Source organism: Aulostomus chinensis, chromosome 16 (assembly GCF_037954235.1).
Source record: "Aulostomus chinensis isolate RoL2024-O1b breed Wild chromosome 16, RoL_Achi_v1.0, whole genome shotgun sequence".
NCBI classification, from domain to species: Eukaryota; Metazoa; Chordata; class Actinopteri; order Syngnathiformes; family Aulostomidae; genus Aulostomus; species Aulostomus chinensis.
This window is the reverse complement of record NC_141335.1, coordinates 20,105,799-20,131,292: the sequence shown is the minus strand read 5'-3', so window position 1 is coordinate 20,131,292 and position 25,494 is coordinate 20,105,799. Positions and strand designations below refer to the sequence as shown.

The 25,494-nt window shown below is 41.1% G+C and overlaps 3 protein-coding genes across 3 annotated transcripts; 2 read left to right on the top strand and 1 right to left on the bottom strand.

Moving 5' to 3' along the window:
- The first annotated feature begins 1,036 nt into the window (after nucleotides 1-1,036).
- LOC147247763 (uncharacterized) lies at nucleotides 1,037-12,654 on the top strand. The gene is made up of 11 exons (XM_086180941.1): nucleotides 1,037-1,308; nucleotides 4,972-5,299; nucleotides 5,452-5,568; nucleotides 6,026-6,267; nucleotides 8,838-9,003; nucleotides 9,699-9,798; nucleotides 9,931-10,006; nucleotides 10,200-10,325; nucleotides 10,547-10,714; nucleotides 10,866-10,923; nucleotides 12,064-12,654. The coding sequence occupies exons 1-11, from the start codon at nucleotides 1,193-1,195 to the stop codon at nucleotides 12,160-12,162; spliced, it is 1,596 nt and encodes a 531-aa protein (XP_086037067.1). The 5' UTR covers nucleotides 1,037-1,192; the 3' UTR covers nucleotides 12,163-12,654.
- A 1,340-nt stretch (nucleotides 12,655-13,994) lies between these two features.
- tmem254 (transmembrane protein 254) lies at nucleotides 13,995-18,609 on the bottom strand. The gene is made up of 4 exons (XM_086180505.1): nucleotides 18,458-18,609; nucleotides 16,071-16,174; nucleotides 15,471-15,530; nucleotides 13,995-14,612 (listed from the first exon to the last, which is right to left on the bottom strand). Exons 1-4 carry the CDS (start codon nucleotides 18,542-18,544, stop codon nucleotides 14,492-14,494), a joined length of 372 nt encoding a protein of 123 aa, XP_086036631.1. The 5' UTR covers nucleotides 18,545-18,609; the 3' UTR covers nucleotides 13,995-14,491.
- Nucleotides 18,610-21,888: 3,279 nt separating this feature from the next.
- On the top strand, nucleotides 21,889-24,037 carry mxtx1 (mix-type homeobox gene 1). The gene is made up of 3 exons (XM_086181368.1): nucleotides 21,889-21,909; nucleotides 22,563-22,745; nucleotides 23,297-24,037. Exons 1-3 carry the CDS (start codon nucleotides 21,889-21,891, stop codon nucleotides 24,035-24,037), a joined length of 945 nt encoding a protein of 314 aa, XP_086037494.1.
- The last annotated feature ends 1,457 nt before the right edge of the window (nucleotides 24,038-25,494 follow it).

The following is a 25,494-nucleotide window of genomic DNA, read 5'->3' as shown; positions in this document are numbered from 1 at the left end:
CGTTCAGATTTCACACAGCTCCCTCTGGAGCCACAAAAACAATTTCTTTCACATATGCAGCAGCCTTCCTCGAGCCCTTCAAACAGACTTTAACGGAGGTGTAAAATGGGTTGAGTAGCCCTTAAGTGCTGCTCACATTTGGTGGGCCACATAGCAGTAGATCATTTAAAACCCCTTTTTACTCGAGTGGACAATTTAGGGGGTGCTTGCAAATATGATAGAATGGATGCTGGGAAATGAAGTGTCAGTGATGCCAGTGTGAGTGTGTGTGTGTGTGTGTGTGTGTGTGTGTGTGTGTGTGTGTGTGTGTGTGTGTGTGTGTGTGTGTGTGTGTGTGTGTGTGTGTGAGATAGAGAGAGAGAGAGAACAAAACAAACGTGCATATTGCTGCTCTTTTTGTTTTAATTTCATGTCAGTCTAATCCAAACAACCACGAAATATATCTGGACAGAATCACACCAATACACTGGTAATAATTTCACTCTAATTCCAATTTGAGCATTAATTTTCATCCGTGCATGTGACTGACATGGCTGAAGCACTAAACTCCCTTACACATGCCTAACTTTCACTTCTCTCAGGTTTACCTGCAAATGCTGTGGGAGGTGTGTCTGATAAAGGGATTATCTCAGATTATACACATTCTTGTACAGATTTTAGTCGGAGTGTATACTTGTTATCTGGAGGGGACCCAACTAGTGAAGGTTAAGAGTTCTCTCTTCTTTCAGCTCACCCCTTATTTCTGATCCTCCATTCACTGTCGTCTCGTGTGTTTGTGTGTGTGTGTGTGTGTGTGTGTGTGTGTGTGTGTGTGTGTGTGTGTGTGTTTGAGTCCCCAGATCACTGCTCCCTAGATAAACCCTAAGTCTGCATCTATCTCCTTAGACCGTCTGATTAGTGCTACGTCACAGAAAGGGGACGTAATCCTGGTCTGGGCCCAGGAATAGAGCCCCAGGAGCGGCCTGGCCACTGGAGAGATGCTGCCGAGCCACCATGCATACGTCCCTGAGTAATCCCTACTTAAATAGCCGCTGGGCAGGGAAAGAGGGAGGGAACTGAGGCAGGGGACGTTACACCGTTCAACTAGCAGCAGTCAGTGTCCTCTTCTGCACTGGACACACCACAGCAGCCAGAGGAGAGGGATTCAAACACAAGACTCACTGGACTTAAGGAGGACAGCGCTTCATCCAGGATGAACTTTGCTGCACAGTTATTCTACTCCAGCTACTTGAGTGAGCGACTTGAGCGATTGTATTCACCAAGGCCTGCACTAAAAGACAGCGAGGAGAATGATCCCTTCTGGCAGAGGTGGGAGCATGTAGCCACCCAGACCCCTTAGACCCCTCCTCTACCCAGATAAGTCCAGTAGTTGACTGAGTTAGCTCCTCCTCAAGACCAAAGGAACCTCTATCTCAAAACTAAGGCAAGACCCTCTGTAATTTTGATATGAGTTCTCCTTGTGGGCTCTTTCTCTGGTAAACCATCCCCTTGTAAATGTAAGGGGAAGCATGCAAATGTTTCCTGCTGGTGTTTGTACCCATTTGAAATACAATTATGTTCCTTTCAGCTCACTTCTCATTGTCAAAAGGTGCATTTAGACCAATCGTGTTCTTAACTGTAGCTGAGGGAACATTTTAAAACCTGTAAATACAGCACTTGTCTCCTATTTCTATTTTCAAGTGTGTGTGTATACGGTCATATCTGGGATCAAATAGGCATTACAACACCTGATTTATTGTAGCCTATACATGGATCATGATTCATGGACTTTGACTCATAAGAGTAATTTCATCCAACCATTTTCTGTACTGTTTATCATCAAGGTTAGCTGGAGCCTATCTCAGCTGATATCATGTGAGAGGCAGGGTTCAACCTGGACGGGTCGTCATTAGGAGCAATTAGGGGCTCATTATCTTGCTCAAGGATACTTCAATACAGTCACTAGGGGAGGTGAGGTTTAAACCAACGACCCTTCGGTTGCTAGATGGCCACTCTACCTCTGGGGCCATGCCGCCCCCCAAGAGTAATTTCAGTCACATATAAGTGATTGGTTACATTGTTGCAGGAAATCAACCTTCAAGAGGTCTTTTACTCAATACCACAAACCCGTGGTACAAATGCGGAGAATGTATGAGTCAAGTCTGAAATGTCTAGGTGTGCAGAAATGTGCCTGTGTTGATGAAGAGAGACATTTTTGCCACATGTGCATTATTCCTTCTGGCAAAAGGCATCAAGCAGCTGAGATGTTAGAATGATGAAATGTTGAAGGGCTGAAAAGTCTCCTTCATCTTTTGCTTTATCCCGATTTAAATTAAAACTTCTTATTTTAACTGACATCTCAGCTCTTCATCAACTTTTTTTAGGCCTTGATAGAAGTTGACATGTTGCTATTTTTCTCACTTTGGTTATTATTTGTGAAATCAGCGTTTGAACCACAGGGCCGTCATCACAGGTGCGGCCTTGGATAAGAGCACACTTTGTGCTTGAGTAATGGACCACAAGCCGCCGAGGAGAGGATCAGAGGGTAGTAATGGACCCAAAGGACGGGGTTAAAGGTCAACGTATTGTTTATAGCAGATGATTGTGACATAAATAGAGCTTGCAGCAATAGAGGAAAGACTGACAGTTTGTTTGGGAGAGTTGCGCCTCCTGGTGGCCACTTGATGTAAGAAGAGATTAAATTTTATTTCACTAGCACTTCCATCGCTGGATTCTTATTTTCATTCTAATCTTGTGTTATAAACTTATTTAACTCTCCACTGACCGCTTTTTGCCTGCACTATGGATGAAACTACTTTGAAACGCCACAGCACAAAGTTCCCAAAGTATCAGGTGTATAACTGCTAACCAGTTGTGATCTTCTTCAGTGGCTAAGTGACAGGGGTAATCTCCAACCGGTATAATCCTGTTATTATGTTTATACTGCGTAAAGGGCCTCCTGATTATCAATGTGGTTACAGAAGTGTCCACTAATGAGATCTAGGTTTTGTACAATGTCATTTAAAATGTTACAGAATTAGAAAAGTACAGTTTCGGTGATCAGCACTGTTTGATTATACTCATTTCACAAGCTGCTATAAATCAAACTGTCCTCCCTTTGGCCCTAAATTGCATCTTTAATCGTTTGTGTGGCTTCTAAAAAGAGTAGCTAAATGACCAATGAATCATAAGTGGACTTATAGATGTAATCTGTCACAGTGGGTGGATGCTGGTTGACATGAAAGGTGAGTCAATTCATCTAAGGCTGAGCAGGATGTGTGTGTGTTTGTGTGTGTTTGTGTGTGTGTGGCTGGGGGTGTTCGGGAGGTCAGTACCATTTCATTTTGATCAATTCAAAGACTGCATTTTCTCTCCTTAGAAAGTTTCTTTCCAAACGACAGACTCCATGTGTATTTTAAATATGATGAATTAATGGTGACAATATGATTTCAGTAGGTGTGTGAGTGGCGTTTGCACCTCTAATGTCACACATGTGTACACACACACACACACACACACACACACACACACACACACCCGCACGGTTTCTTACACCAAATAATTTCCGTTCTTATTGATATTATCTACTAAAGGTCACATGGAATCATTCTGACTTATACTTTGTATCCATTCATATCTAATGAAAAACTTCAGATGTAAATTGACATCCGGTTCTCACCGCACTGCTTCATGTCACATCTCGTGGTGTTTTGATTTCCTTTTTTAAAAGTATCAAATGAATGAAGGAACTTGAATTATATGCAGTTGTGTGAGATAGATTTTATGTATGTGATTTTGTTGTTTTTGATATACGTTTTGTCAGTTATGTCAGACTTTGTGTTTTATTGAAGAATGACATTTGTGTGTGTTTTTAATTTATGTTAATTTATAACTACAAGCCGCATACACTTCATATCTGATTATACAGTATTTTGATATGTAGTGGGCGGCACGGTGGTGCAGTGGTTCACTCTGTCGCCTCACAGCAAGAAGGTTGTGGGTTCAAGCCCCAACTCGAGCACGGGATCTTTCTGTGTTGAGTCTGCATGTTCTCCCTGTTCCTGCGTGGGTTCTCTCTGGTACTCCAGCTTCCTCCCACAGTCCAAAGACATGCAAGAGGGGACGAGGCTGATTGATACTCTAAATTGACCGTAGGTGTGACTGTGAGTGTGAATGGTTGTCTGTCTCTATGTGTTGGCCCTGTGATTGACTGGCGACCTGTCCAGACCCCACACGACCCTTAACAGGATAAGCAGTAGAAAATGGATGGGTGGATATTTAGGGTTTCATGTTAATGGTGTTTTATGATATTTCCCTCTTAAAATTCAGCAGTGTGGCGAAATACGTTTATCACTATCATATCTAAATTATTTACCCTTGATGAAGACCAAAATAACCCATGAACTTTAAATGAATAGATGTGAATGTCTCACCACTTCATAGATTGTGTACATTATCTTCCAAACATTATTAATTAAATGCACTTCCCTGCCCAATCAGTGTCACAAATAACTAGTTATTTCTAAATTAGTCTGATCTCAAACTCCAATGCTCAACTGACAAAATATTGACATCAAAAAGCATTAAGATTTCAAATTTGTATGGATGTAATACTCAGAGGACCTTGAGTTTTAAATCTCATAATCAGCTGTGGTCAATATTCTACATCAAATTAACTTTTGGTGTTTTGGTCTTTAAATTGACATTGAATTTTAGTCTTTTGAAGACACAACCTAGTCAATCTATGGGGCACACGAAGAGCCCTTGAGGCAAATTATTTTTTACTATGATAAAAAAATGTTCTGCCCCGAGATGTTACGCCCCTCAAACAAGTTCAGTGAAAGTCTGTATTATTGTTTTTGGATCGCTTAATAATGCAAGAAGTAAACATATTCTTGGTCAGCCATGTGATTACCTCTTGACCGAGGAAATTAACAAGCACCAACGTCCAATGACTCATCGTTGTGTTCCACTTCTCCCTCTTGCCTGTAGAGAGGAGTTGCATCTGGGCCGCGGACAACAATGCAGCCCTTATAAAGGATGTCCCATCAGTAATGGCACTGTGGGACGCAGGCCCACCCTCATTGAACCAGAGAGGCTGAAGGACTTTGGTGAGGAGGAATTTCTCAATGGGGATGTGAAGGTCCATGACACCAGAGTGGTGGGGGGGCCTGAGATCATGCTCATGGACCCACCCAAGACCAGACGAGTCAGTGAATTCAGGGTCGTCCCTAGACCGCCTATTCAGTACCTGCGCTTTGAGGACATCAGCGCCGCAGCCTTCAGGATCCAGTCAGGGATACAGAAGACGCCCTGCACGGTACTCCAACATAATACGAGCCATGTGTTCCTTGCTCTTATTCTCTTAGTCTTTGTTTTCACTCTGCATAGTTTGAACATTTGCTGTATTAATAGATGTGACATCCAGAAACTGAAGCCGCTCTTTAAAGGCATCTCTGTGGTGCTTTGCAGTACTCCCGACTGTCCAAACAATACGGTATGGAGATTTACCTGAAGAAGGAGCACCTGCATTACACAGGCTCGGTGAAGGAGAGAGGAGTGCTGTATCTGCTCACCTCCCTCACACAGGTCACACACACACGCACACACACACACACACACACACACACACACACACACACACAGATGAGAGGATAATTCCTTCCCGTCTGTGAGGTGACGAGAGAAGCTGCTTGGTCAGTGTGATCTACTCATCCATGTGTTCGTGCAGACACACTCTTGGTATTATAATCCATGGGTATTTAAGTCAGATTCATTGTCATCATATAGGGTGACCGTTAGGTAAATTCCTTTAAATGTTCTGTCAGTTGGGTCGGACAATCTCATCAAATAGAACATGAGGGAATTACTACTTCTACAAAACTAGCACAAGAAAGAGAAACCTTTATGGGGCCTAACTGTAAAAAAATCCCCTATTTAGTTGATAATTGTTTATTGTCCGGGTTTGCTCTTCTAAAGACAAAAGTCAGTTCAGTTCATTCTTATTGTGTTAATTAAGTGTTGCTCTGTCTTCTTGACCTTCCAGGAGCAGCAGAGGAAGGGTGTAATCGTGGCCACAGACTGTAACTTCTCCATGGCTGTAGCCCACCATGCAGTGGAGCAGAAGATCCCGGTGTTTGTCATCATGCCATCTTGTTGCTCCTCTCCTCGTCTCCGGATCTATAGAGACTACGGCGCCATGGTCATCTCCTATGGCAGCACCGGCCATGACTCCCAGAACCACGCTCGCCACCTGGCCAAAGAGAATGGATACCTCTACCTGGAAGAGTCAGTCACTGCTATTTATCTTTGACATTAGACAGAGCTGAGTTCAGAAAAATGTCTGATGAGTGCATTAATGGGGCTCTGTAGGATGTTTTTCTGTGGCGGTTGTTTATCACACTGCGTTGATGTTTTTCCACAGCTTACATATTGGAGTGCTTGCAGAAAATGCTATACTCTCCATCCAAAGCTAACATCTCACCGTGGCTGCGAGTGCTTATTATTCCGCCATGCATTATTCAATACTGATCCACTGACCAAGTGTCTCAATAACTTTTTGCTGCTGGCAGAACCAGTGTTGGAAGAGTGATTTGATGAATTCCAACCCCAAAACTGTTGGAAAGCATGACTGTAACAATATTTACATTTCAAAACAAAGGTTAGCATAAAAAATAACCACCAGCATAACAAAACAAACATTTTTTTCTTTCAGATTACCAGCGTATTGTGAAACACACAGGCAGAAGTTGTGGGCCAATCACGATGAGCTTTGTCTGATCACCATGTAATTTTAAAAGATTTGGGACAGCCCATTTAATTTCAACATCACTAAAACAGGCAAAACAGTTTGAAGCTGACTGGGGTCACTGGTGTGAGGAGGGACGTACAGTAAACTGCGTGTAATCACTGCAACAGTGGTGAAATACTTTGCTGAGTGCATAGTGGGCCAAAGTCAGAACCCTTGAGTCATGCCACAACTTTTTTGGCAACGGATGAACTGGTATTCGCAATGCCATGACGACAGTGATGGTATTATTTTGATTCATAAAAACATAAGTTGGTTTGAAAGCTTTCCTAAGAATTTCAGATAAAAGAAATCGTTTAGGGGCTGCACGGTGGTGCAGTGGTCAGCACTGTGGCCTCACAGCAAGAAGGTTCTGGGTTTGAGTCCCGGCTCGGGCGCGGGATCTTTCTGTGTGGAGTCTCCATGTTCTCCCCGTGCCTGCATGGGTTCTCTCCGGGTACTCTGGCTTCCTCCCACCGTCCAAAGACATCAATTGGGGACGAGGCTGATTGATACTCTAAATTGACCGTAGGTATGAATGTGAGTGTGAATGGTTGTTCGTCTCTGTATGTTGGCCCTGCGATGGACTGGCGACCTGTCCAGGGTGAACCCCGCCTCTCGCCCGTAGATGCTGGGATAGGCTCCAGACCCCCCGCGACCCTTACTAGTAAGGAATAAGCGGAAGATGACAATGGATGGATGGAAATTGTTTAGATTGATCTTACATAATTGGTTAGAAATTATTCCATCTGGTGTTGATGTTGGTGGTTTGACTGTTAAAATGAAGCAGGGACTGACTATTTTCAATCTTCCTAATAAAATGAGCATCTTAAGTTTCTGTCCTGTAATGTTTGGCCACATGACAGCACTGGATGGAACACTGAGTAGAGAATTGATAAAATTGATACCAAAAGACTCTGATGTTGCGATTGCAGAGAAACATGCCATTTAAGAGGCATTCAGAATTTATGCACACAAAGACCAGGTCATATTGATATTAAACAAGGGAATCTCTGTTTATTGTTCTTGTATAAGCGCTAAGACCATGATTCACACTCCCAATCTAAGCACCATTCAGTAGCGTGCTGAATGGCCCTGTGTATTTTACAAACACCCTTGAACTAAAGTGGTCTTCTAGGTATTTGTAACACGCACTGAAATGCAATCTGGCCGCTGTGTTTTCATGGTCTGAGAAATTCTAAATGTGGCATCTGCCCTTTCTGCCCATAAAAAAGTGATAAAAATCTAGCTCCTTCTATTGTGCTCACTCTTTCAATCGGTTATCACCAGAGCAAATGAGGAAATCAAGATGACAGCCAAATTTAACAAGAAAGTGCAAGGGATTTTGGCCCTAAGGCTCTTGAGGAAAAGGAAATTTTGACTTCATAATAAGAGAATAAGAGATTAGCATTGGCAAGGTTCTGTTTTAACCCAGATAATGACATATTCCTGAAACTAGCCGATGTTGCTGTCCCTACACCTGATCAAGTCATCAAGCGTGACAAAAAAGTGAGAACAGACTTTTTTCTAAATCTTAAAATAAAATAGGTTCATGTTTGTAGTTCAAAGCCACGCAAATTCCTAGGTACTGTAATTCAATCCTTTTGCACTTTTGCAAACCAAAAACTGCCAAACTGCCAAGAAACTTTATATATATGCCTTGTCACCTGATTCCTGGTTTTCTGTCAGCATGGAGCGTAAAAAACAGGGTAAACCTTCTCCCATGTGACACTGGGATAACATGGAAAGGTCAGACAATCAGACTTTACTGTGGCAGACCACTGTACATTTCTTGTGACAATCCTTGTGTGTCATGTGTTCAGCTTCAACCGTCTGCTAACCCTGTGGTTATTGTTGTAATTATAGCAGCAAATATCACGAAACCTGAGGGCAATTGCTGCTTCAATCACAGAAAGCAGCATAAAAGCGCATCATTTGAAGACTTGTTTTGTGTTCTGTTCTGTTCTGGAAGGCAGTGTACTTCAGGGACTGATGTGGGTGTCATGACATGACACTCTGAGGGGCTATCTGTTCATCTGTTCTCCATTTATGTGTCTTTCTTGGTGTGCAGAGATGAAAGTGCAGTGTATCTGGCAGGACTGGGAACTGTGGGCATGGAAATCTATGAGCAAGTGCCCAAACTGGATGCAGTGGTGGTGCCTGCAGCTGGACAATATGGTCTGCTGACCGGTACAGCTGCAGCCATCAAGCACCTCAACTCACGGATTCTAGTCATAGTAAGTCTGTGCTCAGCAACCAGATTTGAGTCATTTATAGAGCTGGAAGAGTAGACAGACTAAAAATGTGATTAATTATATCATCAGTAACCTCAATTGTTCACCGGAGGTAGTTCTAGAATTATACAAAATGCGGTCAAATTTCCCATAAACCTTTGATTCTTATTGCAGAGATAAGTGTGCTACTTGCCTCCTTGATCTCCCTGGTGTTGATCCAAGTGGGGTTTTTTTTTCTATCCTGTCTGGATTTCCTTAACATGTTACATGTATTTGAAATGTTGTCCATGTTTTCCCTCATTCCATCATTTGCCCACTGCTGAACCTCACAGCTGCAGCTTTGTTTACACGGGAGCACCAGGCTTGCCCTCTACTCGCCATCATAAAGACAAACGTAGATTGGTATGATGTTGCTGGGCAGTGTTTCCTGCTAGGTTTTGTCTAGTAGTGGACAGCTTTTCCAAAGATTGTTGTCCTCATATATCATATATAGTTAAAGATATACATCTATTTGCATATTAACTATAAGAACACAAACTTCTTCTCATCTTCTACAGAAGATAAGGACCAGGAAAGACGTTAATTTGTTTTGAAAAGAAGTGAAGGATGGCAATATTTCCATGTCTTACGGCTGACTTGTAATAAAGTGCTATGATGCAGATAATATTCATTCCAACTGTGTTGACTTTCTTTAACAGGGAATTGAACCGGAAGATTTCCCTCTGCTGCTACAATCTCTGAAAACAGATGGTCCAGTCAAAGATATTTACAGCAATCCCAATAAGAAGCTCTACGGAGGTAAACTCACAGATACGTCTCGCCTGAAAGTCAATGCTTGAATAAACATTATTTTCTTGAATTTTTTTTGTTCTTATTTTCTCATGTCTGCAGTAAGAGAACATTATATATTGATCTCCTGTCTGTTCTCAGATCTCATGGAGCGCTCGCTTGGCGTTAACACCTTCCAGCTGGCAAAGAAACTCGTAGATAAAGTCATCTCCGTCAGGTACTGAGTCTGATGCCTCAAAGATTCAATCTAAAATTAAAAAAGCCGTGTGAGGAAAAATTAGCCTGTGTAAGAATTCTAATGAGGGGTTACTATTATGAGAGATCTTTACAATTTGGCTTTTGAATTTCAGTTTCTTTGCTTCAGAGGATGTAATCAACAAATGACAAATGCCGATTGTGCTTGTTCACAGTGAGGAGGACTCTTTGGTGGCGATGCTGAGGTTTCAAGAGTTTGAGCGCTCAACCGTGGACACAGAGGGAGCCATGGGACTGGCCGCCATCCTTGCTGGACAACTGCCGGAACTCAGGGGCAAAAAGTGGGTCTGACATGTTAATATTATGTGTGTGGATCTATGAACATCATAGGGAAATGCTCTCCCCTCTCCAGAGGGGTCAAAGGTCATTGATTAAAAGTTTTCTAAAATCTTAAGTCATTTTGTGACAGGAGACATGCAGGTGAAACCACTGTGTGTGTGTGTGTGTGTGTGTGTGTGTGTGTGTGTGTGTGTGTGTGTGTGTGTGTGTGTGTGTGCTGTAGAGTGGCTGTAGTAGTGAGCAGCGCCAACATGGAGCTGGAGCTGGTGAGGCAGTGCATGGACCGAGCCCTGGTGCTGGATGAGCGGGTCAGCAAGTTCTCAGTGCAGCTGGGAGAATGGCCAGGAGACATGGCCAAGCTGCTGGACGTCCTGTCCAGAGAGGACGTTAGGTGGGTCAACAGCCACAGATGTTTTTATCCGCTGCTGTTACTCTTCCATTTGTTTCATTTCATCTTGCGCTCTCTCTCTCTCTCTCTCTCTCTCTCTCTCTCTCTCTCTCTCTCTCTCTCTCTCTCTCTCTCTCTGGCTCTTCCTCTCCAGGTTGCTGGATGTCTGCCATCGGAGACACAGCGACAAGTCAGACCTCTTCAATGCAAAGGTGGGTGACTAATCGCTCCGCTCCTCCTTCGTATTACTCCCCCGCTCCTATCTGCCAGGTCAACTTTACTTCATCGCCATGGAACATTGGATTGGAGTTAGAGGAGAGTTGGCAGGACTTAGACGGACCAAAATAGAAATAGAACAAAAATAAATAGACTTTTCATACTGTTATTTGCTGCTTGTATATCTGGAAAGAATTGTTCCTCAGCAACATTGTAGCTTCAGTTTCCAAAAGGCTCCGTTAATTCATTTTACACTGCTGCAGAGCGCAGTCTATTAGTGTGTTGCAGGTTGTGAAAATCAACCGATTAACAACTTACCTTCTAAAAGAGGGCTGCGGCTGTTGGTGAGTTATGACTGCAGACCAGAGGCTTCATCAGAGACTAAGAAAGCACAGATTGATCATGATATCAGGAATATCACGATATATTGCAATACAGTATGATGCAATAACAAACTGTCAGACTGACTCAAAAGTAGTTGATTCAAAAACATGGTCTGGGATATTTTGCTCGTTACACCAGTTACAATAGGATTTTATCACCAATATTACCACATGATGTCCTTACTAGTTGTAGGAATACTCACACAGTTTCCTAAAAAGCTGTGATATGTTTCTAGAGTTTATTGCACAACCATAATACTTAATGTATAATAGGTGTATTCCTGATAAACTAACTAATAAAACTAAATGATTGCCGATGGATCAAACTGATTATCAAGATTAACAAAAAATGTATTCACCATGAATAAAATCCCTATTAGTTACAAAGCCGGATTAAAAACAAAAGTGTCATTTAGCATGCTTATGGATTAAAATTTGTCTCCAAACAAACAGGGCAAATATATTTTCCCCTTTGCAGTTGATATTCATTATTCTACTTTGAACCAAAATAAATAATGAAATGATTAAATTTCATCGGACAGATACAAAACTGTCTCATTATGCCTTCAGCTGGTCTCCAGTGACACACTGGCTGTTTATTCAGCAGCAGTGTCAAAAGGTGAACGGTGCCTAATGAACTCTCACTGTCCTCACGCTGTATTTGTGTGTGTGTGTGTGTGTGTGTGTGTGTGTGTGTGTGTGTGTGTGTGTGTGTGACATCAGATGGCTAATTGTAACTGTGTGTGTTGACAGGTGGAGTGTGTGGTGGAAACCAGGGATAAGACACAAAGTACTCAACTGCGTAAGATGCTGACTGAGCGCTATCCTTCTCTATGCTGGCTTGACCGGTGATCCCAGCAACACCATAACACAATCTATATTAATAATAGGAAAGAAGATGAAAAGACATTTTCATAAGCTGTGAAATGACTTGCAAACACATCCTGTAACACACCACTTTGAGACGTGAACGCATTAAGACGACGGCTGTTCAGCACATGTACAGAAAAGCCTTGAGATTATAGAGGAAATATTATTCATATTACTGCTACATCATATGCTGCTATCGTTGCTTCATCACGGCACGCTGTAATTATATTGACTTGATCAGAGCTCTCCGGGAGGTTTAATCTAGTTTATGTAGTAATCTCATGGTATGAATCATGCACTGTAGACGCAGGCCTCTTTTCTCCCAAATAGACCAGGATAAAAGAGATGTCTATTTTTCAAATGTTTTTAAAATATTGTATATATTTCTGTATTTATACTCTTCAAGGTGGTAGAATTATTCCAAGCAGAAATGTTCTCCAAATAAAACTGGTCAAACTTCACGACCTCTCCTGATCCTTTTGTTATGTTAAACCTGGATTTTGGAATATTTTCCTCCGCTTGAGTATAAAAACTTGATTACATTGCTAGTGAGAGTCTAGACTTCACTGTCATAGCTGCTGTATTTTCCTGAGAGTAAAAGTGAAACAGGGTGGGAAAGTCAGTCGTTTCCTAGATGATTAATGTCTGTGGACAGCTCTGGTGTGGACTGGGCTGTTTAAGACTGGCTAATGCTCTTACGTTCATGAGAGGAGGACACTGTGACCCTGTGCTACAGCGTCATTCACGCTGTGTCCAACAACCAAATTGTGATTTATAAACCCTGAAACATTAAGGTTTCTTGGATTGTGGTACCACTGGGAAATTATCACATAAAGTCTGTCTTCCACTCAGCTCCACAGAGCGACTTTGTTTCTTTGAATAACTTTATTTTTTTGGTCCAGTCCACACACTCAGCAGCTCATTTTAGTGGAAAGACACACTCTATGTTATCTATGTCGCACCCAACATCAGAGGGGAAAAAGTTACTAATTGCAACTCGAGGGAGAATGCATACTTCCACCAGATGGAATAGGTCACCCTGGAGGAGGTAGCTGGGGACAGAGTTTGTTCAAAACTGCAGAAAATGATGGACAATGTCCTCCATCATCTTCACAATACTGAACAGACTTCAGAGCTTCACCTCACCCTGCGCCCTGGTCCACAATTACATTCATTTATAGTGTACTGGATACTGCATATCCAGCTGAGGGATTTATTCATCCATCCATCTATCTATGAGACTTCAAGCTCACGCAGCGGCAGATGTTACACCCCTCCAACAAGTCTGGTGATTATCAGTTTCATAGTTTTTACGTAATCCAGCAGACAAGCAGCACTGAAATGATGACCTCCTAAACAGAGGTCACGAACGGCTGGTGACCACAGTAAAACATTTAACAGCATCGATGGGTTTTAGAGTTGGTGGACCGCAAAAGATTGCTCAGAACTGTGACAACATAGATACAGGAAACAGTTCTGTGGTGCACCGGTAAACATGCGCTTGCAAAGAAGGCTGTCAGCATCCGGATGATGATCATTCAGCAGTTTTAACCGCAAAAAACGATTTAAAAAAGGCCCGAAACATTCAGGTTTCAAATTCAGAGAGTTTGATTTCTTCGATTGTAATTTGGAACAGTTTAGTGCTTATAAAGTGCAACAAAAAAAGAAAGTGATCATTAACGCCAAGCAGCTGGCAAGACTGCCTTGTCTCGACAGTCTCTGAGTGAATCAATCGAAAAAAAAAATCAGATTTCAATATTTCACAGTGTTTTTACAGGAATAAATACAATGAAGCAGAACTCATTGTATGATGTTGGTAAGTCACTTTATTTTCTGTTTGCATTAAAGAACTTGACCAGTCTGTCAAAAGTTGAACTCAAATCACCTGAGCAGAGGGAAGGCAGATGTGTGTGTGAACATACCACTGAATGTAAACATCATCTGAGTACAAAACCGTTTTATTAAATATTCCTCGAATAGTTTGACTGATGTCTGTTCATGTAATTATCAGTGAAACCTTTAAAAAAAATTACAAGACAACTGCATTCATTCAGCTTAGTGTTTAGAAAATCTACAGATTGAACACAGGAAATTAGGGATACTTCAAGAGTATCCATCAAAGTTGAGCACTTCAATACATTTTTAAGGTAAAAGCAACACTATAAAAGAAGAGGCTCAGCGTCTTCCTTCACTGTGCCCCTCAGCAGGTTCTCATATCAAAGAGGTGGGGGGTGGGCGGTCGTGAAGCAAGAACAAGACCAGAACACGCGGTTCTGCTTGTGCGGCGTTCTGCCTGCTTCTCCCGCCGGTCTCAGTGTTGTTTGGGCCGCTCCGGGTCGTACTTGAGGAGCAGGCCGAGAGAGGCGAAACCAAACAGGAAGGTCTGGAAGAACCACAGGAGGCGAGTGCTGGTGCTGTTGATGCCTTTGTTGCTGCAGGAACATCACAACAAATGCATAAATATATGAATAACGACATCTGAGTGAATAGAGGCCTTGCAAATCCACTTCTGAAAGGTAAGTGTTCATATTCCCTCCCAGATATAGAAGGTAATTTTTTAAGTCATTTTTTTTTTTTTTACAAATTTTTACTTTTACTCCCCAAATTTAATTCCAATATCTCTACTTTCTTCCTCCTACATTAAAAAAAACCCCAGCTTGTGAACTTAGTTTTGATGCAGGATAGATGAGATCATGATAACACGTTCACTCGCCAACACACAGTAGGTGGCAGTAATGCACATGAGCAATGGGACTTTCTGGAGAAAGAAGGAGCGGACGTCTGTCAAACATTAAGTAGCTTGAAGAAGAGCAGGACAGAGATGAGTTATACACACTTGAACATGGGGGAATAGCTTCTAGAGTGATGAAGAATGTGATGTGAGTTGCGTGTCAGAGGAGGAGGCAGAGCAATCAACATGATTGTTAACTGAGTGATGGCAAGGATGAAAGTGTTTTGGCGAACACTGCAGACAGCAGATTCAGAACGTTTTTTCCTGTCTCAAAGACGTACTGCATACTAATACTTTATTTTATAGTATTTGTGTGTTTCTGGAAATCAATAAAGTTATAAAAAAGATCATTACTTTTAAGTACATTTATGAGCCATTACCTCTTTTTTAACTTGAGTCAGTAGGTTTCGTCTTTTTCTACCAAAAGGAACTGTACTTATACTTAATTAATTAATGTATTCACATTGGCCACCTGTGTTCCCTCCCAGTCCCAAGCTAGACTGACTGAAATATGACCGTAGCGTCATCTAGTGGACAATAAAATTCATATCATTCTTACCTGCACACGTTCAGTGAAACCAAAGATTCAATGACGTGGATACCCAGCGCCAACCACCACCTGGAATAGCACGTAAACATCAATAATAATAATAATAATAATAATAATAATAATAATAATAATAATAATCACATTATTTAGTTGTAAATTCATGTCTGCAGGGTCATCCTGATACAGGCATCAGCGACTATGAGTGACCCTGAAGTCACATGATCAAGCACTTCACAGGCCTGAATGACCATCAGTCCTACAAGGACTGACTTGTATGTCACATGACTTAACCGGCAGCTAAACCTACATCCTGTGATTGCTGTCTTAGTGCGCACCAGTCATGTGACTTTCAAACAACTAAGAAGCACATGTTTCTGCAGGTGTTAGCGGTGCCAACGACTTGTTAATGGAGAAAAACATGATGGTCGATGTTGATCAAACAGTGCATTTCTCCTCTGAGAGGAGGGTATCGATTATGGACAACCCCGTTTAGCAGAGGAGGCGAGAACTTCATCGTAGATCTAAAAAAACACGCTAGATACTCAGGTTGGAGGAGTGGTAACAATACTTGTGTATTTCTAGTGTTGTAGTCACATGACCTGTACTTACCCTTTGTACATAATGCCAGAATGGTTATCCACGAGGTACCTGAGGAAGCTGCCAAATAGACCAAGGTACTGGCACGGGATGATTTCTGGTGTAAAGACCATACACTGCAATATACAGACAGAAGAGATCAACATTAACCAGCACAAACCAGAGATTTTAGAAAATATAGTGTCAACCCTTTTTTTTCCACACTCTTGAGACATAAGCTAGGGTTGCTAAACTCAGCGCTGCCACATAAAACATACCAAGATTAATCATAATCACGATCTCTTCTGGTGAAGTTACTTTATCTGACAAAACATTAACACGAGCAATACCAAAAACTGAAGTAGTACTTTGAACATAACTCCGCAAAGATTGCAGACGTTGTAAAATACATCTTTTTATTGAAGACATTTGTTAGTGCTGCGACATTTAGTAAACCAGAGTTGCTCAACTCTTTGTGTATTTTTTTCCAATTTAAGTTTGTATATATTGCTGGCAAATGAACAGCCATTTCATGCTTTTGGACAATAAAAATGATTTATCGTTTAGCAGTCCAATGTACTGTCTTTATACATCTTTGACAAATATTTAAATATGTATGAATATATTATACACAAATATATGCTCATTAAGAATAGAGGTCAATTAATCATGCAGCACTAAAACGTATATCAAAGGGCTCTTTGTGTTGATAATCACGTAAAGATCTGACACAGAGATTCAGCTGACAAATTAATAAGTGGATGTTTTAGTCGTCAGTGTTCTGCTCAGTGTTGTCAGCACAGTAACACAGTTCTGACAGAATATTATATCAAGTTGTTCCTTTCACTGCAGTTGCACCATGAAAGGCTTCTAGGCTAAGGCTGCTGTTGTTTTGCAGTGCAAAATATGTGATTCTGTTCTTGTGGAGAATCCAATCCGCATGGTTGGGGTTTTCTGTGGGTTGGAGGCGGCTGGTTAGCTTTTAGACCATGTGAAACAGAGTGAGGAGACATTTCACACTTCATGTATTCACATCTTATCGATGTAACTGACAGAATCCGACCGTCACCTTTTACTCCGTTCGGACAGATAGCTAGGAACAGGTTCAGACAGTTCACCTGACTAGTTCACCTGACCAGTTCTTCTGCATGCAGGATGTGTGCAACCTGCCTTGCTAGAAGTTACATGCTAGTGGTGGATGTTACATGCTAGTGGTGGATTTAAGAATGTCAGATTCACTTTTATGCAAACACTTTGATTACTGAAACAAAGAACAGCCTTCAGACGAATGGATGGATAAAAACAGGCTGTAAAAAGTTAATCTGGATCAATTCTCCTCACCTTTTCTCCATGCCACTCTTAGCCTACTAAAATGACTGCAGCCTCCAAACAAATATAATTCAGAGTAAATACGACTGAAACAAAACTGCACTGTATTATTGTCCCTCTCTGTCCACCTGTGTGACATGTCAGGTATGTGTCCTTGTGGACTATGGCTGCTACATGAGGACACAAAGGGCTATTGTTGCAAAGGCCCCTTTGCCCACAACTGCAGTTCGTGACTAGTGTGAATGTATAACAATCACCTAATGGTTTACATATTGTTCTACTCATTATGAAAGAGCCTATATTGGCCCAGTTGACAGCTAGAGCCCGTAGAGGTCCACGTAGCAGTTACATAACAATTTCTATGTACGTGGCCATCACTGGTGAGAAAAGCTGACCTTACTGCGTGTACGCCAACGTCAGTTAATTTCACATGTAATTTACTGTTGTAAAAGCATGATGTCAACTGACTTATAAATGGAGTTGAGCTTCTTGCTAATTGATATTTATACGTGCAAACGATATCTTGCTTCTTGTCAGGAAGGTAACCATATTCGGCAAACCTTATCAGATATTTTTGAATCCCACAATTCATTTTAGGAAAGTTTTGAATGTTTTAATGCGAGATTTGTGCATTAACCTTAGTGGAATTTACCGTGAATTGAGTATTACGCAACGCTAGTTTAATAGTAGGGAAAGGTCACTACAAAACTGCAGCTGATACAAGTGGGCAGAGACGTTCACTTGCCCAACGGACTTTGCGCCTTCATTTGTTGGCCTATATCTTTTGAGTGTTGAATGAATCCAGATAAGATAAAGGTTAACGACCAACACAACATTGACCGTGGCCTTTAAGCCTTCCAACATTTTCACAAAATACTCAACGTTTCTTAGCGACTGAGAGAAGTACATACACACTAAATATCCCTGAAGTTCAAGGCAATGCAGCAAAAGACACTTTTCCAAAGAGTACGACACGAGCTGAATGGTTTTAAACGCAACACACCACCGTGGCACTTGTAGTGCAGGAAGGAATAACAAACACCTTTCATTATTCTTTCATGCGTAATTTACATCTCATTTAAAGAACTTACGGAATAAAGGCTCACACCGAACGTGACGGCGGCGATCCAAAAGTTGCTCGTTCTTTTAAAGTAATCGCCTCCATCACTTTTAGCCATTGCTGCAACTGCTCTTCGCTGGTCCAGCTGTCAAATATGTCCGTGTAATAACAGCAGCGACATATATACAGACGGAGCGGCAGAGTGGGTGGTAGTACTTTCCCCACAGAGAGTGATACGCGACTTGAAAACTGTAGTAAAACTCTGTCATGTTCAAATCAAAAATTGATTCATAACACAAGGAATTACTGTGGTGTTTTATTGCAATATAGAAGTTTTATGGCCTCAAAGAAGACGGTATTAAGGCGTATTTAACTACAATGCTACCCTCGTCTGGCGCTTTTAGAGAACTACAGGGTGATGGGTACGATAAGGAAATGACAAAGACGTGAAAATCAAACTGATTGCTGAAAGTTGTTTGTGTTTTTTTTTTCTGTAACATGATTTTTACATGTAAAATTTCTGTTTACTTTGCAAACAAAGTGGGAAACATACATATATATACATATATGTATATATATATATACATACATATATTGTGTATATACATATTTATTTATTTATGAAAGACAAAAACAATTTTCAGAACAACAAATACTATTCTTTATGATTATGTAGTTAAATCATCAATAGCTCATATGATGAATTCACTTCATCCATTCTCTGCCTTCAGGTCAAACTTAGCTTTTCCAGCTATGAAGTATATCAAGGGATAATTAGATTTTTTTTTAAGGGATACGCAGCTCAATTAGCAAAAAACAATTAAGAGATAGGCTGCATGCTCATCATGAGGATGCACTCTGTGACTTTTACTCTAATCGTACATGGACGATCATTTATTTTCTTACGCTTACACTTTTGCTGCAGAGACCCAAGCAAGATTAAAATCGTAAAATAAATCTCCATCTCCTCTTGTATTTTACATAATCTATTGTTGCATTGTTCCATGATTAAACATCAAACATGAAAATTCAGCTCTATCCATGTGAGGTTTTTACTAAACTATAGGATGACTTCCAAACTGACGTGTATAAATTGTTCATGCGGCAAAACCCTGGTTCTCATTTAGATGATTATTCCTTGCCATTAGGAGCAGAGATAATATGATCAGATGCATTTTGTTTTTCTCTGTATTGTCCAGACCATATTGAACAAAGGAGAGACTCTGCACGTGTTAAAAGGACTGGGTTAAACCAGTGTTACATTATATTTGATCGTTTGATCATTAAATAAAAAACTTCTTGAGCACTCCAGAAACAGTTCATGGATAAGACTCTTTGCCACTGTATGTTTGTATTATTCTAATTTTAGATACTGAAATACCTGCTGCAATATGAAGAGCCAACATTCAAAAGGAACAATCAATTCACATTAGTGGGATCAAAAGTTTCAAGAGTTGGAAAAAAATAGTGTGCTTGGTGTCTGATAGGATTTGGATAAAGTGTAGGGAGAGTTGGTGGGACTTTCAGGAGCCGTCTCCACACATGGAGACTTTGATTCTGCTGCTTGTCCAGATAAAGATAAAAAGATGGTCTTCGTTTGTTTTGTTGCTGCAGATAACGCTGGCAAACTTCAAGCTGCATTGTTTTCAAATATACTGCAATGCACTTTGCCCTTTGACACTGTGTGACCATGTTAGCACTTCCATTTCCATTTGCTGCATGCTGCATTTGACATTATATCTCATTGGTATTCTGTAATCGAAAAATTCATGTATTTAGTAGTTCAAATTCTATTTGACTGAAGTAATCACATGGAAATGTTCTAGCTGCAATGCGTGGGGGAAGCGATTTGACACACTGAGGTTAAAGGTCACCCCATCTGCATACAGCTTAGTCAAAGCCTGGACATGTTAAACCACTTGACAAGCTTGCCACTCATTCAGTGTAATGAAGGTGCTGTGTGGGACCAGGTAGCCATCCAATTAATCATTAAATAAAGAGCCCCCTTTGTAGCTCCTCTTGTGATGGCAGTGAACTGCTCTGCATATGAAAAGAAAGCGGGAGCCGCTGATAGGCTTCAGCTCAGCACCGTGAGTTAAATATTGCTTTAAGGCTATCGATGGTTGATTAATGCAACAGTTTGCAAATCCTCTAGGGTTTGTGTGCTCAACATTAATCAGGAAGGAGCGACTGACCTGAAATATCAAGATAGAACTTTGTATTATCGCTATATTTCAGTGAGGTGTATTTTGTGCTAAGATTACTCACAATTTCTTAAAGGTACATTTTGAAGAATGTTCCCTCAGCATGAGCTGCTTAATATTCCACAGAACATTTGTTACTTCAAAATTATAATTTTGGTCTTCAAGAGGACAGAAGTGCATCTTCTGACTAACAGAGAGGTGACAGAGTGGACTGAGGAGTCCACCCTCTCCACAAAAATCACCTTTACACACTGATATCTCGATTAATGAGTTTGTTTATAGCTTTCTATACATTTTTGATATTTCATACTTCTACAGGAATTTTGTACAGACATTGTCACATTTGAGTCACCATTTCACACGATAAATGTCTGAAAATAATGCCAATAAATAAATATTAATTATTAAAGCCCACACAGATGAAGTGTACTTCCTATAACACTGTTGACCATAACATCATCTAAATTCCAAGTAAGAGATTGTCTTGCAGACACAAAAAGACACAATTATTGGTGCAGGAGATGTGCTTCATTTCAAGATCTGTTCACATTTACAATGAACTTTAAGTCTCTTCACTTTATTGTGATTGGACAAACTATATGTATTACCAGTTGTAGTTGTACTTTGTATTCAATGGCTATCAGGTTTACCTCGTGTTGCATGTACTCACTGATAAAAAAATACAAAAAGTAACAGAGCTTGCCACATTAAATTTGCAATACGGAGAAAAGCAGATTATGCTGCTAAAGTGAGCTTGTTCATTTAAAAAAAGTTTTACATTTCAAAATAGTAAAATTATAAGAGTAGCAAAAACACGAATCACATGACACTGAAAGTTTAAAAACCCTAAATTTCCGTGCTTTATTTGTTATGTATATTAAGTCCTACAGCGTCAGGTGATTACTTGTCATCTTAGTTAAGTGGTATCGATGAGGCTAATAATCCTGAGAAGACTTTCTTTTGTCTCTACCCACATCATTCTGCAGTGTGCCACATTTGCCATTGACCTTGCCACCACTTTGATAGGGATTAGGTGATAACAGGGGGTGGAAAAGACCCTCCAGACACTCTGTTGACCACCCATCCTTGAAGAATAAACCCCCACCCTGACAGGCCTCTATCATGGCCTTCTGAGGTCCCAGGTGATCAATATAAAAGGTATCCTGATTCAACTAAGGGACACACTCAGAAACTCCTTGTGAGGGAACACACTACCGCACCAGAAAGCCAGCAAACATCCATTTGCTTAAGTGCTGCAATGTGGAAGGACTCCAGCAACGGAAAGATCTGTTCCGCTGTCTTGAACACGGGTAAAGAGATTTTGATTTTCTTAGCTCACGATTTGCAGCTAATAACCAAGCAGTTGGGTATGTTGACCTGCTTCTACCAGTTATTAGTTTTACTACACAGTGATGACTCAGACAGGTAACATCAGGCACATCACTAACAACATAAAAAGGTTTAATTCTTCTTAAATGATAGTTTCTCAAATAATTTGCGAACTTAAGAAGCAGCTCAGATTTTCGTGGTGATGAACGGTAGAAAAAAAAACTTCTAATAATTGCGTTTTTGTGCGTAAAGCAGCATATCATCAGTGTAGAAAATTACGCCATTCTTATAATCCTCTGAGGTCTTGTCCACATTTTAAGTGTTGTTGTCTCTGAGCTCATAAAACCCCTTTAAATTCAGGCTGTTTGAACATGCAAAGGGAGTTATTGATGACCCCAAAAGAGCTGAAAATGCAGCATCAGAGCCATGCGCACAAAAAAATGCCAAGACTGTATCACTGTATAACACGGTGCATCATTAAAGTAGTGAGTTCTATTTTGTTGCCACAGCTGTATGTGGAATTAAAGAAAAAATACTGAGCAGATGGAGAAACTGTGTTGTGGATCCCGTCTCATCTAGAATCTGCCGTTCTCTCCTCCCTCAGATGATTCCAGACCTGTGGCCTCCAGTGGCTCCTCTCGCAGCGCCAGCCGCAGGAAGAGGACCAGCTTCTCCAAAGAACACGTGGAGCTCCTGCGCGCCACCTTTGAGACTGATCCATACCCTGGCATCAGCCTCAGAGAGAGTCTGTCCCAGACCACAGGCCTTCCAGAGTCACGTATCCAGGTATTCAGTCAACTCCCCCCCAGCTCCTTTATCATACTCACCAGGAACAGCATCCACGTAATGTACAGCAAGAAACCTCTTTTGGGAACTGGTATGGTAATAAAATAAATTGTTTGGAGTCAGTCAACATACATTTAGAAGTGAACTTTATTTAGGGGATTGGATCTAAATGCTCTTTCAAGATTAGATACACACAGACATGCATGCTTTTGCTCATAAAAGCAAACACAGATGTTGTTTGTGTTTTGTAATGTGGGTTCTTATCATGAAAAGGGCTCTGTTTTCAAATGCATCTTACATAGAATTGCTGATACTACTATCATGCTATCACTTTATTCCTTTATCTTTGAAGATGACACAAGCTGTTTTTATCAGGATTTTGTTTGAGGTGACAAACTGTACAACAGACTCTGACAGCTGACAGCTGCTAGATCTGCTCCCCCGCGCTCCACTGGAGTCTGTTTGCTTACAAAATGTTCAGTAGAGCAGAATGTGTAGTTTAACTGTCCACGTTTATATGTAAGCTCATCTTTTCTCTCTTTCCTGCCAAGGTGTGGTTCCAGAACAGAAGAGCACGCACGCTGAAGTGCAAAGGTGCCAAGAAAGCATTGTGGCAGGCTGATAGTCCAGTCCAGGATGGTCCAAACCACATTGTGGCAAGACGCCCTCAGGCTGGTTCAGTTTCTCTGCTGCCTCAGGGTCCCCCACCAGCCTACCCAGCCCAGGTGAAGGAGGAAATGGAGGAAACCTGCTTCTTTGGACAGTGTCCTCCAGCCTACTCCACCAATGAGGAGCATGGACACTATGACTCCATGTATGGGCTCCAGCAGGGCAGACCATTAGGCAGCACCTCCAGCCCACCCTTGAGGGGCTACTGGTCCCAACCAGGCAACCAAACATCCCCTGTCACGCCACTGTGGTTCCACTCTCCCCTGGAGGTAAGAAACTACAGCAACCAGGCAGCAGCCTTCATGTACCCCGGATCGGCAGCACAGCAGAGCTACATGCCCTGCTCCACCTCCCACTCCTCCACCCCAGATACTCCAGATTCTGGATACTGGGACGCCAGTCTGGAAAACAGCCCTCCACTAGAAGGTCAGTACTCACAGCTGGAGGATTCATGGAGAGGGGTTGCTCTGGAAGGCTACAGGGATACTGGGCTGGCCTCAATGGTCCAGCAAGTCCCCTTGCCTGAACTGTCCCTGCAGGAGATTCTGGGGGAGCTGGATGAGGACTGGCTAGGAGGAGAGGGACTGGAAACCAATGCAGCTGAGGAGAAACCATCTCACTGAAGATGACTCTGTGCTACAAAAGACAATTAGAAATCACATGTATTATTTTGATATTCTGCATTTATATATTGCTTGTTAGATGTGTACATATAACGGACACTCTGAAGACTCTGAAAATGTGAGATCCATTATGATCCATTCCATACTAACCACAGTTATTTGTTAATTCAATGTATTTATTCATTTGCTATTTATAACCTGTATATATGATTTTCTGCACTTTTATACAAATAAATCAGCATTAACTATATTTGCACATGTCTTTTAAATCAGATTTTTTTATCCACAGAGGAAAATGAATAACACATTTATCTCTGCTGATATTTTTGTCAAGCATAAGTAGGGCATCCACCACAACCAGTAGAGGGCGCTTATGAGTTGAGGTGGAGAGGAAACTGTGGGGAGACTATTTCCTTCTGACCTGAACCTCCTTCTCTGTCTTTAAGGGGAATACATAATTTGAAGAATTCCTTTTCCTTATTGAAAAGTCCTCAATTAAAAATAAGGATATGAATAACTTTTTTTCATATAAGCGCCAGTCAGTGTGTGTGAGAGCATTGTCTCACCAAAAATAAAAATTATGTCCAGTCAAATTAGGCAACATGGTTTTAATGAAAGAATATTCAGATATTTCCATATCTGAAAATGGGAACATTTGATAATGTTCAGATGTTGGATTTGATGATAATAGAGCCCTGAAATGAACAAAATATCATGTAGCTGGTGTAGCTCTGTAAAGACAGCTAGCTTCAACTGGCTAGCAGAAGAGATCGCTAACACTTCTATTAAATAGTGTTTTCAGTTAAGCTAGGATAGCAATTCAGCTTGACTGCTTAACTGACATAAAACGGCAGCACTTGAAGTATGAAAATACAATTATATGTGCATTAGATAACTGTAGAAAGTTGAAATTATTTTGTGTTTGCTAAAAATTGAGACAAAAACTGGAAATTCTGCATTGTATTCCAATACCTGCAAGAGGTGAAATTCCCTCAAGGTCTTCCTGAAGTATTACATAAACAAGAATGAGTCAGATAGAGGGACAACATTAAAACATAATGCCTCAGCTAAACAGCTATCAAGGTCATGAAAGAGTTCACCTCAATGATAAAAAACAAACAAACGAACAAAACAAACATATATTTTCTCTTGCCTGTTGTGAGATTTATCCGAGATTGTTTCGGTGTGAATTGCTGATACTGGCTGTGGAGATGTCTTCCTTCCCTGAAGAAATGAACCTAAGACCAAAAATACATTTGTAAATCTCAACAGCGGACTTCCTTTCCAAAAAATAGGGCCTGGTTGCTTGGGATAATCCACAGTCTTTGGGAAGGCAGTTTGTACAGACGGTCTTATTGTGTTCCCTGATTGAACCTGAGGTCAAGATGAAAGTTTTAGCATCTGTCAACAGCCGTGCACATATCAGTCATGTTTTCTTCTGATCTGAGGATCTACAA